The following is a 13,014-nucleotide window of genomic DNA, read 5'->3' on the forward strand; positions in this document are numbered from 1 at the left end:
TCACCCACGTCTTGTACAGCGATAACATAACACATCAACTTCTATATTTAATTCCCTGACTAATGAAGGCTAATGTACTGGAAGTTGTCTTGACCACCCTATCTATCAGTGATACCACTTTCAGGGAACCACGTACTTGCACTCCTAGGTCCCACTGCTCTACAACACTTCCAGGAGTCCTGTCATTCACTGTGAAGGTCCTGCCCTGGTTTAACTTCCCAAAATGCAACACCTTGCACTTATCTGCATTAAACTCCATTAACCACTCCTCGGTCCACTTGCCCAGCTGGTAATGGTGTAATTTTTGATAACCACCTTTGCTAGCTATGATGTCACCCACTTCAGTGTCATCTGCAAACTTGCTAATCATGCCTTCTATAATCTCACCCAAATTGTTCATTTAAACTGCAAACAGCACCAAACCCTGAAGCACACCACTAGTCACGGGCCTCCAGTCCGAAAAACAACCTTCTACCATCTCTTTCTGCTTCCTTCCAGAAGCCAATTCTTTATCTAGCCGTATAGCTCTCCCAGATCCCATGCAATCTAACCTTCCAGAGTTGCCTACCATGTGGAACCTTATCAAAGGTCTTCCTGAAGTCCATATAGACAAAGTGTACGGCTTAGCCCTGGTCAACGTTTTTTGTTGTTTCTTCAAAAAATGGTAGAAGGCCTTTTTGTCTTCTCTACTTGGTTTTCCAGCTTGGAATCTGTACACACCAAATGCAAAATGTGCAGTCTGCCTGCCTGAATTCTAACTACATCCAAACTGTCTGAAGATCTAGTATCCCCTCCATCACTTGCATAGCATAGGAAGGGATGTGGTTGTCTCTTTATTGGGGATCCGTGCACTTAAACAATTAATTCCTGGAATTAATCTGCTAATTCCTTTCTATAGATAGACACAAAATGCTGGAGTAACTCATAGGCAGCATTTCTGGAGAGAAGGAATGGATGACGTTTAGGGTTGAGACCCTTCTTCAGACTGAGAGTTGAGACCCTTCTTCAGACACTCCAACATCTGTAGTTCCTTCCTACATTTCCTTTCTGTAATTTAAAGCTCTTGCACCAAACAGGTACCATGAATTGGACACAGTGATCCATTTGTGGTTGACCTAATATTTTATATATATCGAGGAACAGCTTCTTTCCGGCGGCTGGCCCCCACCTCCAATCTATTAAACCCCAGGATCTTGATGGTTATCTGCTAATCTATTGTGCCACTTTCAAAATTTTATCCACAGATGCAGTCTAGTTTCTCTTCCTCACACAATACAATGTAATTCCATTTGACATGCATTGTTCTTTTAATATGTACTACCTTACAATTGTCTTTAATTTTCTTTATAAATGGTTGGATAAATGTTGTGGATGTTGATAATTTATTCAAATTGCAGTGAGCGATTTGAAGAGCTAAAGGATGTCTATGAAGAACAATTGGACAGTAAACTTCACATGTATAAGGAATCTATCAGGCGGCATGCGTATAAATGGGCTTTGGAAGAAGTTAAAGATAAATATATTTCAAAAGAAGAGTTTGCTGCTGAGCAACATAAGGCAGAGGTAATGATTAAGGTGAGATATGTGATGCTTTTTCCATCAACAGTGTAGTGAAAGCCAGTGAATAGTTGGACAAGGTGAATTGTCTGCCAGTTTTGATAATTTTGGGATGCAAGGGGATAGTTTAATTTCAGCAGTTTATTTTGGATTAGATTGTGCAAAACCCTTTCTGAAAGGCTACATTTACCTGTCCCAGTAACTCTGATTTCTACTTTACACCTACTAATTGGAAGCCAAGATAAAGCACTACCTTGTATCTTCATGGAATTTTTAGTCTGACCAAACCCTTAACATTGCATTATTTATGATCCATAATTCTTCTGTTCCGCTGCTGCTTTGAATTATGCCACAATGACGGCTTGGATAGTGTTATAGTCATAGAGTGATACAGTGCGGAAACAGGCCCTTCGGCCCAATTCGCCCACACCCGCCAACAATGTCCCAGCTAAATTAGCCCCACTTGCCTGCGCATGGCCCATAATCCTCCAAACCTGTCCATGTATCTGTCTAACTGTTTCTTAAACAATGGGTTAAGTTTTGCTTCAGGAAGAACATATTCATCTTCATTGGTAGAAGATTGCATTTCATAATTCTTTGAATAAATTGTGTACTGCAAGAAGTAATGATACTATGATACAATAAGAACTCATAATCCAAATTTAAGTGTGTAATTAACTAAGAAGATAGTTTGACTGTTTTGGGTAATGATTGTGGAGAGACCAGTTAAAGTATAATTCATAGATTTATGATTTTGGGCATGTATCAGACATGTTTGAATAGATCAAGCTGTCCCACAGCAAGTTTTGCAATATGATGAAATACAACGATACTAAACAAAGAGATACTCGGGCAGATGATCAAAAGCTCAGTTCGATTAGTAGGTTTTGAGGAAATTGGGAGGAAGACAAACAAGTTTAGGGTATAAATTATAGAGCTTGCCGTTGACAGCCTTGACCAGCAGTAAATGGTGAAATGATTACATCCTGGGATAATCGGGAAGCCGAATCCCAGTGAATGTAGATGCCTTGAGCTATTGGGCTAAAGCAATTAAGATTGAGATGGATGAGGTGAGTTGTGGAGGGATTTGAAAACAAAGATGTGAATTGCTGAACGAGGCTTTGGTTACCTGGATGCTGGTGAAGGTCATTGAGTATGGGTGACAAATGAATGAGTCGTGGTGCAGCAGCAGAGCTTTGAATGACTTCTAGTTTATAAGACGGTAGATGAATGAGGGCAGCCGAATGCACAGAAGAATAGCCCTGATTAAGGTCTCAAATGAATGATTCAGCAGGAGTTGAATTGAAGTAGGGACAAATTCAGTTGTGTTGGGAGTCATCGTGGAGGTTTAAGTAAGCAGTCTATGTGATGCTTCTGATGTATGGCTCAATATTCATCTGGGGATGGAAGATGATGGAAATTGTGGAACGATCTATTTCAATTCCAAGTAGTTGTCGGTGAGAGCAAGTTGCTAGGAGATTGTGACTGTCAGCAATGATGTTGATTTGGTCTCTCAATTTTGTTTGGAGCAGATTTTTGCCTATGTCTCACTGGATGTCAGTCAAGCTAACTGTCAGTTTAGAAATCTGAATCAAGAGGCAATTGAGGTAGACAGAGTATAGATGATCTGGAAATATCTGTCATGAGGGATCTTGTGTTTGAAACATTGATAGATTGTTCCATCTACGGATGCAGTCTGACTTGCTGAGTTTTTCCAGCAATTTAGATTTTCAGTAACTGAATTTTGTATCACTTCCATTTAACTGCAGTGGAGTTGCATGGCAATGGACAAGTGTGGCAAATTAAGTTTTTGCCTGATATTGCAAGGTGCAGCTTAGAGATAAGGTTGCCTGAATGTGGTGACACAGATAGACAGGAAGATGAAAGAGTTTGACATGCTTGCCTTCATCAGTCAAGGCATTGAAAACAAAAATTGGGGCATAATGTTGCAAATGTACACATTGTTGGTGTGACTGCATTTGGAGTATTATAGGTAGTTCTAGTTGTTTGGCTCTGGAAAGGGTATCATTAGGCTGTAAAAGGCGCAGAAAAGATTCACAAGGGTCTTATCAGGACTTGTGGGTTGGAGTTAGAGAGAAGCTGGATAAGATGGGACTTTTTACACTGGAATGCTGGAGGCTGATGGGTGACATAGAAGTATGTAAAATCATCAAGGGCATAGATAAGATGGGTGGTCACAGACGTTTTCAAGTTGGGGGAGTAGAAAACTTGAGGGTTGATTTTAAACACAATGCTGGAGGAACTTGGGGGGTCAAGCAACATATGTGAAGGGAATGATCAGGCAAGATTTTTGGTTGAGCTTCCTTCAGACTGATTGTATATGGAGGAGAAAGCTGGAAAAGAGGACAGATTTAAGGTGTGAGCAGAAAGATTTAAAACTGACTTGAGTGGCAACTTATTAAGCACTGAGTGCTGGGTACATGGAAGGAGTTGGGAAAGAAAGCTGAGGTACAGTTAATGTTTAAGACAATTGGAGTGTTGCATGAATGGTGAAGGTTCAGAGGTATATGGGCCAAACGCAAGCAAATGGGACTGGCTTGGATGGATATTTTGGTCAGCATGCACAAGTTGGGCTAAAGGGCCTGTTTCCATCAGGTACAACTGATTCTCTATGACCAAGTCGAGGATTAACCATCCACAGCTTTTATATCTCTTCCTTAAACATTTACAATGCCTGTGCCTATCCAATGAACAAATTTAAGTGTTTGACGAAAAATGTACTCCATTCACCAAACTTAAGCTATTGGGATGTTCACATTTTGGAATCCAAGAATATGTTGTTTTTATTTCACAAAATGCCAAACGCTGTTGCTTAGCATTGCAACTTTGACTGAAGAGCATGTTACAGTTTATCCGTCTCCCAAGGCTGCAGATGTGAAAATGAAGCAGCTGGAAGTTGCATTGTGTGAATACCAGAATCAACCTTCCATTGCTGAAAGTACAGCTTGCCTTCTGGAGGAGTTAGCATGGTTCAAGACAGAAGTTTCAAAAATGTACTCTCAGCTGCAGAATCTTCAAATAGAAGCTCTTGCAAGTTCCAGGGGTAAGTGTTGCATCTATTTGGTCTGGAACATTGTGCTGTGCTTGCGTAGACTATTACATGCTGATATGGAAAACCTAATGTTTTTTGCTTAACAACCAAATTCTGGTCCTAGACACTTGCACTAGTAGAAAATTAATGTGTAACAGTTATCCAGACCTGCTCCCTATTCTTTTTCTCTCCATTTTCCCTTTCCTTTAGGAATGGCAATGGTGTTAAAGTGTGAGATTTATGCACTGTGTTCTTTAAAGCCCACAGTGTTACCCAACATATTGTTCAATAAAATCCTCATTGGATCAATGCAGATTATATCTTCCAAATAGAAGGCACAAAGTGCTGGAGTAATTCAAAGGGTCAGGTAGCATCTCTGAAGAACATAGGTGACGTTTCCGGTTGGGACCCTTCTTTGAACTCAAGAAGACGAGTCTGAAGAAGGGTTGTGACTCGAAACCTCACCTATCCATGCTCTGCAAAGATGGTGTCTGACCGCTGGGTTACTCCAGCACTTTATGTCATTTTTTGTAAACCAGCATCTGCAGTTCCTTGTTTCTATATATCTTCCTAGCACCTGGTGTTATAAGGTTTATTCATATTTATGCGTATTATGCTTTGTATATTCATCTGGATATTGGAAACTAGTGGAGTTCCTTTGTTTGCACTTTGTTTCCAGTTAAGCATTTAAATTTGTTTTTAATTGTATATAATTAGATTTTTGGGTCGAGCATTATGCAAGAGAGAACTAAAACATTTTTCTTCAGAGTTGATGAAATATCAGGAATTGTACAAGAGGAAAGTCTTATCTGAAGAACAATCTGCAAAACTACTTGAAGAAAAGGATCAGGTATCACTCCTAATTTTTTTTAACGAAAATCTCAGTATTAAATGTTAATACTGTTTAGTTTAGAGATACAGTGTGGAATCGGGCCCAGCGGACCTCCGAGTCCGACCTGACCGGCAATCCCCGTACTACCCAACGCACACTAGGGACAATTTACACATCCACCAAGCCAATTAACCTACATACCTGTAGGTCTTTGGAGTGTGGGAGGAAACAGATCTCAGAGAAAACCCACATGGTCACAGGAAGAATATACGAACTACGTTTTAAAAACTAATATTAAAACATAATGCTATCTGATCACGAGCTCTATGATCATATATGAATTTCGGATAACACAATAATAGACTATGCATCTGATATCAATAATCTTTCTGCTATAAGGTGAACAAGACATTAACCAGGCAATTGAAGGACATTTGTACGGTACTGCGTGAGAAAGAGAAAAAAATTCAAGAAAGCGATGAAGCGTTTCAGAGATGTAATGACAGAATTGCAAAGCAGGTACATGTTTAACCACACTCGTGACTGGAGAATGATATGTTCATGTTTTTAGCTTACTAAAAAATATATCTTTTTTTGCCAAGGGTAATAGCATGATGTACTCAAAATGGAGTGTTTATTCCTTTTAAAATATAGATTTTATTTTACTGGAAAATAACTAAACTGGAAAAGTAGAATTCAATGAGAAAGCTTGGACATAAAATGAAATGCAAAGTAGGGCAATTGCAAAACTTGATGATTTTCAAAAGGTGTTTTGCAGAGTGCCATAAAATTAGTCTTTGGATTTTAACCTAAAATAATGTCTGTATGAAAATGCAACTGGCTAAGGACCAGAAAATAGGCTTGGTGAACAGCTTTTACAGAATTAATTTGCTGAGAGTCAACAAATATTAGGATTATCAGGTATCGTGGCTCGACCTGTTTTTATTAGTGTACAATTTGTAAAACAATTCAAATAATGTGAAATTCTGAAATGTAACTAAGTCAGTGATTGACTTCCAAGTACTTTTGTGCTGGCTTGTGACATTGAATTGAGAGGTTTGCAATTATATGCTTTAGTAGGAAGATTGGAGGAGGCAATAGTAACTGATTTGCAATGTTTTGAATATGATGCAGGAGGATAGAGCTGAGAATGTATATGCACAAACCTCAGAAGACAATATGGAGTTGAGAAGGTTGAGTTGAAATTGTAAAAATCAAAATGGTTTTTATTAAGAGGTAGCATACAGAAACATGGAAGCTAACCAAACTCTTTGTAAAACATTGAAACATACTATTCTGTTTATATCTGGTCATTTGAGGGTTTAAAAGTAATTTACTGATATATTAACAGGAACTAAATGGAGAAACTGGAAAAGCTTGGATTTATTCCAAAGACATTTGAGAGATTTCATAGACGCATGAAAAAGCATGAGATTAAATACTAAAATAATACATTAGCAGGTTAGGCAGCATTGGTGGAAAGGTTGAAGATCCTTCATTAGAACTGGACAATCTTAGAAAACACATTTGCAGAAAGGGTAGGGGAGGGCTGTCTTGGACAAGGGGAATATCTCTGATGGGGTGAGACCAAGGTTGGTGATAAGATGTTGAAACCATCTGGATGAGGGATTAATAAGTGCAATAGGATTGAGGTAGAGAGAGACAAAAGGGAACATACAAAAGCATGTCAGAACTGTTGCAGAGAAGTGAAATCAATATGAGAGAATGGTGGATAAACACAGGTGATTATGCAGTGATTGCGGAAACAGAAATTAAGACCTTATTACAGATGGATAATCCTGCAGCAGAACTGTCAGTTCTGATATGAACAGAATCTGTTATCTGAAATTATAGTTTTTGGGACCGTGTATTAAATTCAACTATGTACCCAGATGAAACATTGGGCGCTGTTCTTCAAACAACATGGAGTCGTTGAGAGAGACAAATGGAAATGGGCACTGCAGTCCTTTGAGCCTTTATCCACCATCCATTTGCACTAAACAAACATTCCATTTCTATTCTCCCAATATTCCCATCACCTCTCCCAGATTCTACCATTCTTCAATACACGAGGGACACATCACAGTGGCTAACTAACCTACCAATCTGCACTCATGGGATGTGGGTGGAACTTGGAACTCCAAGGGGGAAAACCTACGCAGTTAAGCGAGACCTTGCAAGCTTCACACAAACAGTACCTGTGGTTGTGACAGAACATGGGTCTCTGGTGTTATGAGGGTGGTTCTACCAGCTGCAACACTGTACCACTAAGTATCACCATATATGTGGCATATCATATCGGCATGGGCAGGTTGTGGTGAAGGGCCCGTTTCTATGCTGTACGACCTTATGACAATAACTATCACCATATCAAATTTTCCAGGTCCTGTCCCCTGCCCTATCTATCCCTCCTTGCAATTTAGAACTAACTTGTTTTCTCACTTTCCCCAGTTCTGATAAAATATCTTCAGCCTGAAACTCTGTTTTTCTCACCATAGATGCTGTCTGAACTGTTGAGTGCTTCCAGCATTTACTATTTTTATTTCAGATTTCCAGCAGATTAAACAGATTGTTTTAATTTTTAGAAAAAGTGTTTTGAGTAAATAAAAGGGTAATTTAAGAACTAGGATTGGCTTGTTGAAGACTTTTTTTTTTAAACAGTAGATTATCGTGGGGGAATGGACTGCTGAAGGGGTATGAAAGCAGATTCCACCACAATAATTGAAAGAGAATTAGTTAAAATATGCAGAGGGTAAAACTAAATCTGTTGTAAGTGATATGGAACTAACTGCTAGGCTCTGAAAAATCACAGGCTTGTTGGAGCAAAGATCCTTTGATGCCTATTTTCTATGTTGACAGATTAAACATTGTGTACATTCGGGCAGTTTATTTAACTTAATTAGATAAATGTGCATAACATGCTGATCCCCTAATGAGAATAAGCTGTTAAAAGTTACTAGTAACCAGAGGCTGGACTGTTGATCTTGCTATGGCAATGGGGGAAATTGTTCAAATGTCTTAAAAAGCTTGTTATTGTAAAAGGCTTGTATCAATAACCATATCCATGATATACAAAAGGCTTGTCTGGTTTTTTAAAAAGTGCTGCTCTTCATTGGTCTGGCCTGCATCTCTCCAGCATTGACTCCTACATGCCCTCTGCAATGGCCTGCCATGCCAATCCGTTCAGGGAGTAAATGGGGACACACGTCAGCTGCCAAAAGCCACATCCTGTGAATAAATAATGAAAAGAACTCTGTGCAAAAGTAAATATAATTAATGTTTTAAAAATTAAGTACAGCATGATGAGAGTAAGGGATACAGCATTTGTGAATTCAACAGTCAAGACCATGTAATGATATTTTCAGTGTGTCAATGGTCAGGGCAATATAAAGTCCATTTCAGGTAGATAAAATTCCAGTAATGTCCCCTTTGTTGCTCAGTAACTTCAACTCTGGCTAATTGGATAGTGCAGTTGTTGGGTAAATTGTGTAGCCTCTGGATGTAACATAATAAGATCACTCAGTCCACATCTGTTAACTTCAGGAATTGTGTACTTAATTGTGGACTTAACAACACCAATTTTGTTGAGGTGCCGCAGTTAATAATCCCAATTAAATGGTATGCTTTTCTTAGGTATTTTTGACTGTATTTGTCTATTTTAACTTTGTTTGAAATATTATGTGTCATCCAAATAGTTTAAAGGATTTTTTTTATTTTTATGGATCTGATTAACAGGCTGAGTGATTACATATAATGCCAAGAGGCTATTCTGCATCATTTTAGAATTGTTCATGTACCTTAAAATTTTAATGGAAATGTTTCTTTTAAGGAAAAAGTGCTTAAAGATGTTAACAAAGAACATGTTGACAAAGTCGGTCATCTGCAAAATATGGTTTCAAAACTCCAGCACGAGCTAGCACTCTCCACAAAGATACCAAATGCTGAAAAACCACTGCAAATGAAAAAAAAACTATTTTCAAATTTAACAGGATCCAAACTTGCCATTGGCTGTCCTTCAAAACCCAGTTTGTTTAAAACCAGGGATTTGACTCCTCGACTCAAAGCTAAAATGAATGCAGTGTCTGGCAAACTAGCATCTCTACCGAGTCATGCTAATAAATAATTCATTGTTAATTTGTGTTCTGTTTAATTATACATGTCCTTTTAATACCCAATCTTATTTGAAACATAAGCAAATAAAACAAACTTTTATTAAATGACAGTCTCTAGCTTTTACTATTTTATAGCGTTTCGTAATACTGAAGCATGCCATGTAAATAGGAAGGCTTCAAGGTCATTTGAGGACAGAAGCAGCAGTTAATAAACAAAAAGGAAATTAAAAATGATCTGTAAAGACCAATAAAAATGTACCTATTGAATGCTTAGATTAAATTAATATTAGCCTTTATCTTAGAGATACAATGCAGAAACAAGCCCTTCGGCCCACCGAATCTGCGCCGACCAGCAATCGCCTTGTACTCTAGCACTAACCTACACACAAGGGACAATTTATAATTTTACCAAAGCCAATTAATGTACAGACCTGTATGTCTTTGGAGTGTGGAAGCCAGAGCACCCAAAGGAAACGCATGCAGTCGCAGGGGGAATGTACAAACTCCGTAGAGACGCACCCATAGTCTGAATTCAATCCAGTTCTCTGGCACTGTAAGGCAGCAACTTGACCGCTATGCTGCCCACATGTACAGTATGTGCATATACTCATCAGCAAAATGCCAATTTATTTGGGAGGAAGATTAGATCAGTGAGTAGCAAAACCTCAGATTTTGCTTGGGCAGCTTACAACCCAGTGGTATGAATATTGAAGGTAGACAAAAGTGCTGGAGAAACTCAGCGGGTGAATATTGATTTCTATAACTTCAGGTAATCCTGGAAGCCCTTCTCTCTCCATCCCTCCCCCACCCTAGTCAAACAAGCTTCAAAGTTGTCTTGTTGAGTCTCATTGTCTGTAACTTGTTTTCACCTAGCCCCTAATTAACAGTGTTTCCTTTGCCATCGTTATTTTTTTTGCATTTCTTTCATTCATTTATTTTGTATCTCTCTATATCACCATCTACATCCATGTTTCTCTTTCCACTGAATCAATTTAAAGAAGGGTATCAACCTGAAATGTCACCTATTTATTTCTCCAAAGATACTGTCTGACCCGTTGAGTTACTCTAGTTTATTGTCTATCTTTGGTTTGGTTTAACTTGGCATAGACAACATCATGCACTTACATGCAGTTTCTGACTTACTCGTACAAAAAACACTTGCAGTTATGTGGAAATCTGCAATAGACTTGACATGTTGGAAAACCTTTTTCTCTACACTGCTCCTGGTGAACTTGCTCGAGGTGTACAGTAGCAGTAAGTAACCAGTCATCAAAAACAAAAGCAGCAGTTGCTGGGAATCTGAAATAAAACAAAAGAACACTAAGAAAGGGACCTTGTTGGGGACAATGGTTAGGTAGTATCTATGGAAAGAGAAGCAGTTAACATTTTGGGTCTGGGACTTGCTAAGGTTTTCCAATATGTTCTATTTTTACTTCAGATGTACCAGTGACTACAGTTTTTTTTTCTTTTGCCATTGAGTTCAGTTTTGGGATACAACATGGAAATAGGCCCCTCAGCCCACAGTCGACACTGATCATTAGAGTTCATGTTCACACTAGTGATAGAACATATATCCATACAGCACAAGAATAGACCCATTGGCCCACAATGTCTGTGCTGAACATGATGCCAAGACCAACCTAATTTGCCTGCACATAATTAATTTCCCTGCCTATCCATGTGCCTATCTAAAAGTCTCTCGCACGTGGTGATCATAGTTGCCTCCACTGTACATTCCAAGCCCCTCTGTGCAATTAAGAAAGAAAAAAAACTTTTCCCTGCACACTTCCTTTAAACTTTACCCCTCTCCGCTTGCAGCCATGTTCTCTAGTATTTGGTATTTCCATCCTGGGGAATAGGTTTTGACTACCCCTATGTCTGCCTCTCATAATTTTATATACTTCCCTCTGCATCTCTGGCGTTCCAGACAAAAAAATCCAATCTGTCCAACCTCTCCATGTAGCTAATACCCCCCCTAAACCAGGCATCATTCTGGTAAAACTCCTGTGCACCCTTTCCAAAGCCTCCATATCCTTCTTGTAATGGAGGTGACCAGAACTGCACCCAATACTAAAATGCTGCCTAACCAAAGTCCTATAAAGCTGTATCATGACTTCCTGACTTTTGTACTCAATACTCTGTCCAATGATGGCAAGCACACTATATGCCATGTTTGCCACTCACTCTACTTGTGTGGTCATGTTCAGGGAGGAGTGAACTTAGACCCCAAGATCCCTCTGTGCATCAAAGCTGTTTAAATCCCATGCCATTAATTGTATATTTTCCCCATACATTGCACCTCCCAAAATGCAACATCTTGTACTTGTTCGGATTAAACTTCATCTGCCATTCCTCTGCCCATTTCTGTAGCTGATCTATAATTGCAGTTCTACCCTATCCCACTTTTGCATTAATTCCCTTCACTGGGGGCAATTTACACAGGCAAATTAACCTACAAACTTGCTTACCCTTGGGATGTGGAAGGAAACCCAAACAGTCACAGTGAGAACGTGCAAACACGACGCAGATGGCTCCCGAGGTCCAGGTCTCTGCCAGCTGTGCCACTATGCTGGCCATTCATTGCCAGTTCTCTTCCAGAGGCCCAAACTGGTTCTCCTTTGCTCTCGGGTAGGATTTTGCCAGTCCTTTTTGATTTCTTCACTCTCAGTAATTACTCTTTCCATCATAATCTTTGTTCATTGATAACTTGTTTCCCCTTTTTCAGGAGTTGATAAAGAGTCCTGGATCTGAAGCATTAACTTTTTTTCCACAGACACATTAACTACCTCCTCTGGCAACTTGTTCTATACTCCTACCACCTATTGAGTGAAAAAGTTGTCCCTTGGTTTTCTATTAAATTTTGCCCCTCTCACCTTAAACCTATGCCCTCTGGTCCCATATAAAAGACTGTGCATTTACCCAATCTGTTTTCCTCATGATTTTATACATCGTCATAAAATCATCCCTCAGCCACCTGTACTCCTAAGAATGAAGTCCTAGCTTGCCCATCCTTTTCCTATAGCTGAAACCCTTGGGACTTGGCAACACCCTTGTAAATTATTTCTGCATTCTTTTCAGCGTAATAGCATCCTTCTCAATAGCAGGGTGACCAAAACTCAGTACTTGGTCTGAAGAAGGGTCTCGACCCAAGCTCAGTCGGAGGAAGGATCTTGACCTGAAACGTCACCAGTGGCTTCATCATGCTGATGTTTTGGGGAGAAATGTTGGGCGGCACTGAAGTGGGGAGGCTGTCTGATTTTTGAATAAATATTACAGAATTTAACTAAACATCCATGCATTTGATTTAAAGTTCGGAGCCCAGAGTTTAGAGCACATTACTTGGCTGTTGCGAAGACCATTAGCAGAGGTGAGGGGTGCTCCAGTTTGTTCTGCCTCATTCTCATTGATGTTCAGCAGGCCCTAGGTAAGGCATGGACCCTTTAGGTAAAACAGTAGCAGAC

The 13,014-nt window shown here is 39.4% G+C and overlaps 2 protein-coding genes across 2 annotated transcripts in view; both read left to right on the forward strand.

Annotated features, from left to right (window-relative positions):
* zgc:56231 (uncharacterized protein LOC406257 homolog) overlaps positions 1-1,941 on the forward strand; it is a 29,549-nt gene extending 27,608 nt beyond the window's left edge. The window contains exon 13 of the mRNA XM_055633448.1: positions 1,398-1,941. Within this exon, the coding sequence (XP_055489423.1) occupies positions 1,398-1,611 (214 nt within the window). The 3' untranslated portion in view covers positions 1,612-1,941. The remainder of the gene's footprint in view (positions 1-1,397) is intronic.
* A 1,548-nt stretch (positions 1,942-3,489) lies between these two features.
* LOC129696285 (uncharacterized) lies at positions 3,490-12,234 on the forward strand. Its single transcript, XM_055634051.1, has 4 exons — positions 3,490-4,621; positions 5,377-5,459; positions 5,841-5,960; positions 9,271-12,234. Exons 1-4 carry the CDS (start codon positions 4,327-4,329, stop codon positions 9,562-9,564), a joined length of 792 nt encoding a protein of 263 aa, XP_055490026.1. The 5' UTR covers positions 3,490-4,326; the 3' UTR covers positions 9,565-12,234.
* Positions 12,235-13,014: the final 780 nt, after the last annotated feature.

The sequence above is a fragment of the Leucoraja erinacea genome, chromosome 4, assembly GCF_028641065.1.
Source record: "Leucoraja erinacea ecotype New England chromosome 4, Leri_hhj_1, whole genome shotgun sequence".
Lineage (NCBI taxonomy): Eukaryota > Metazoa > Chordata > Chondrichthyes > Rajiformes > Rajidae > Leucoraja > Leucoraja erinaceus.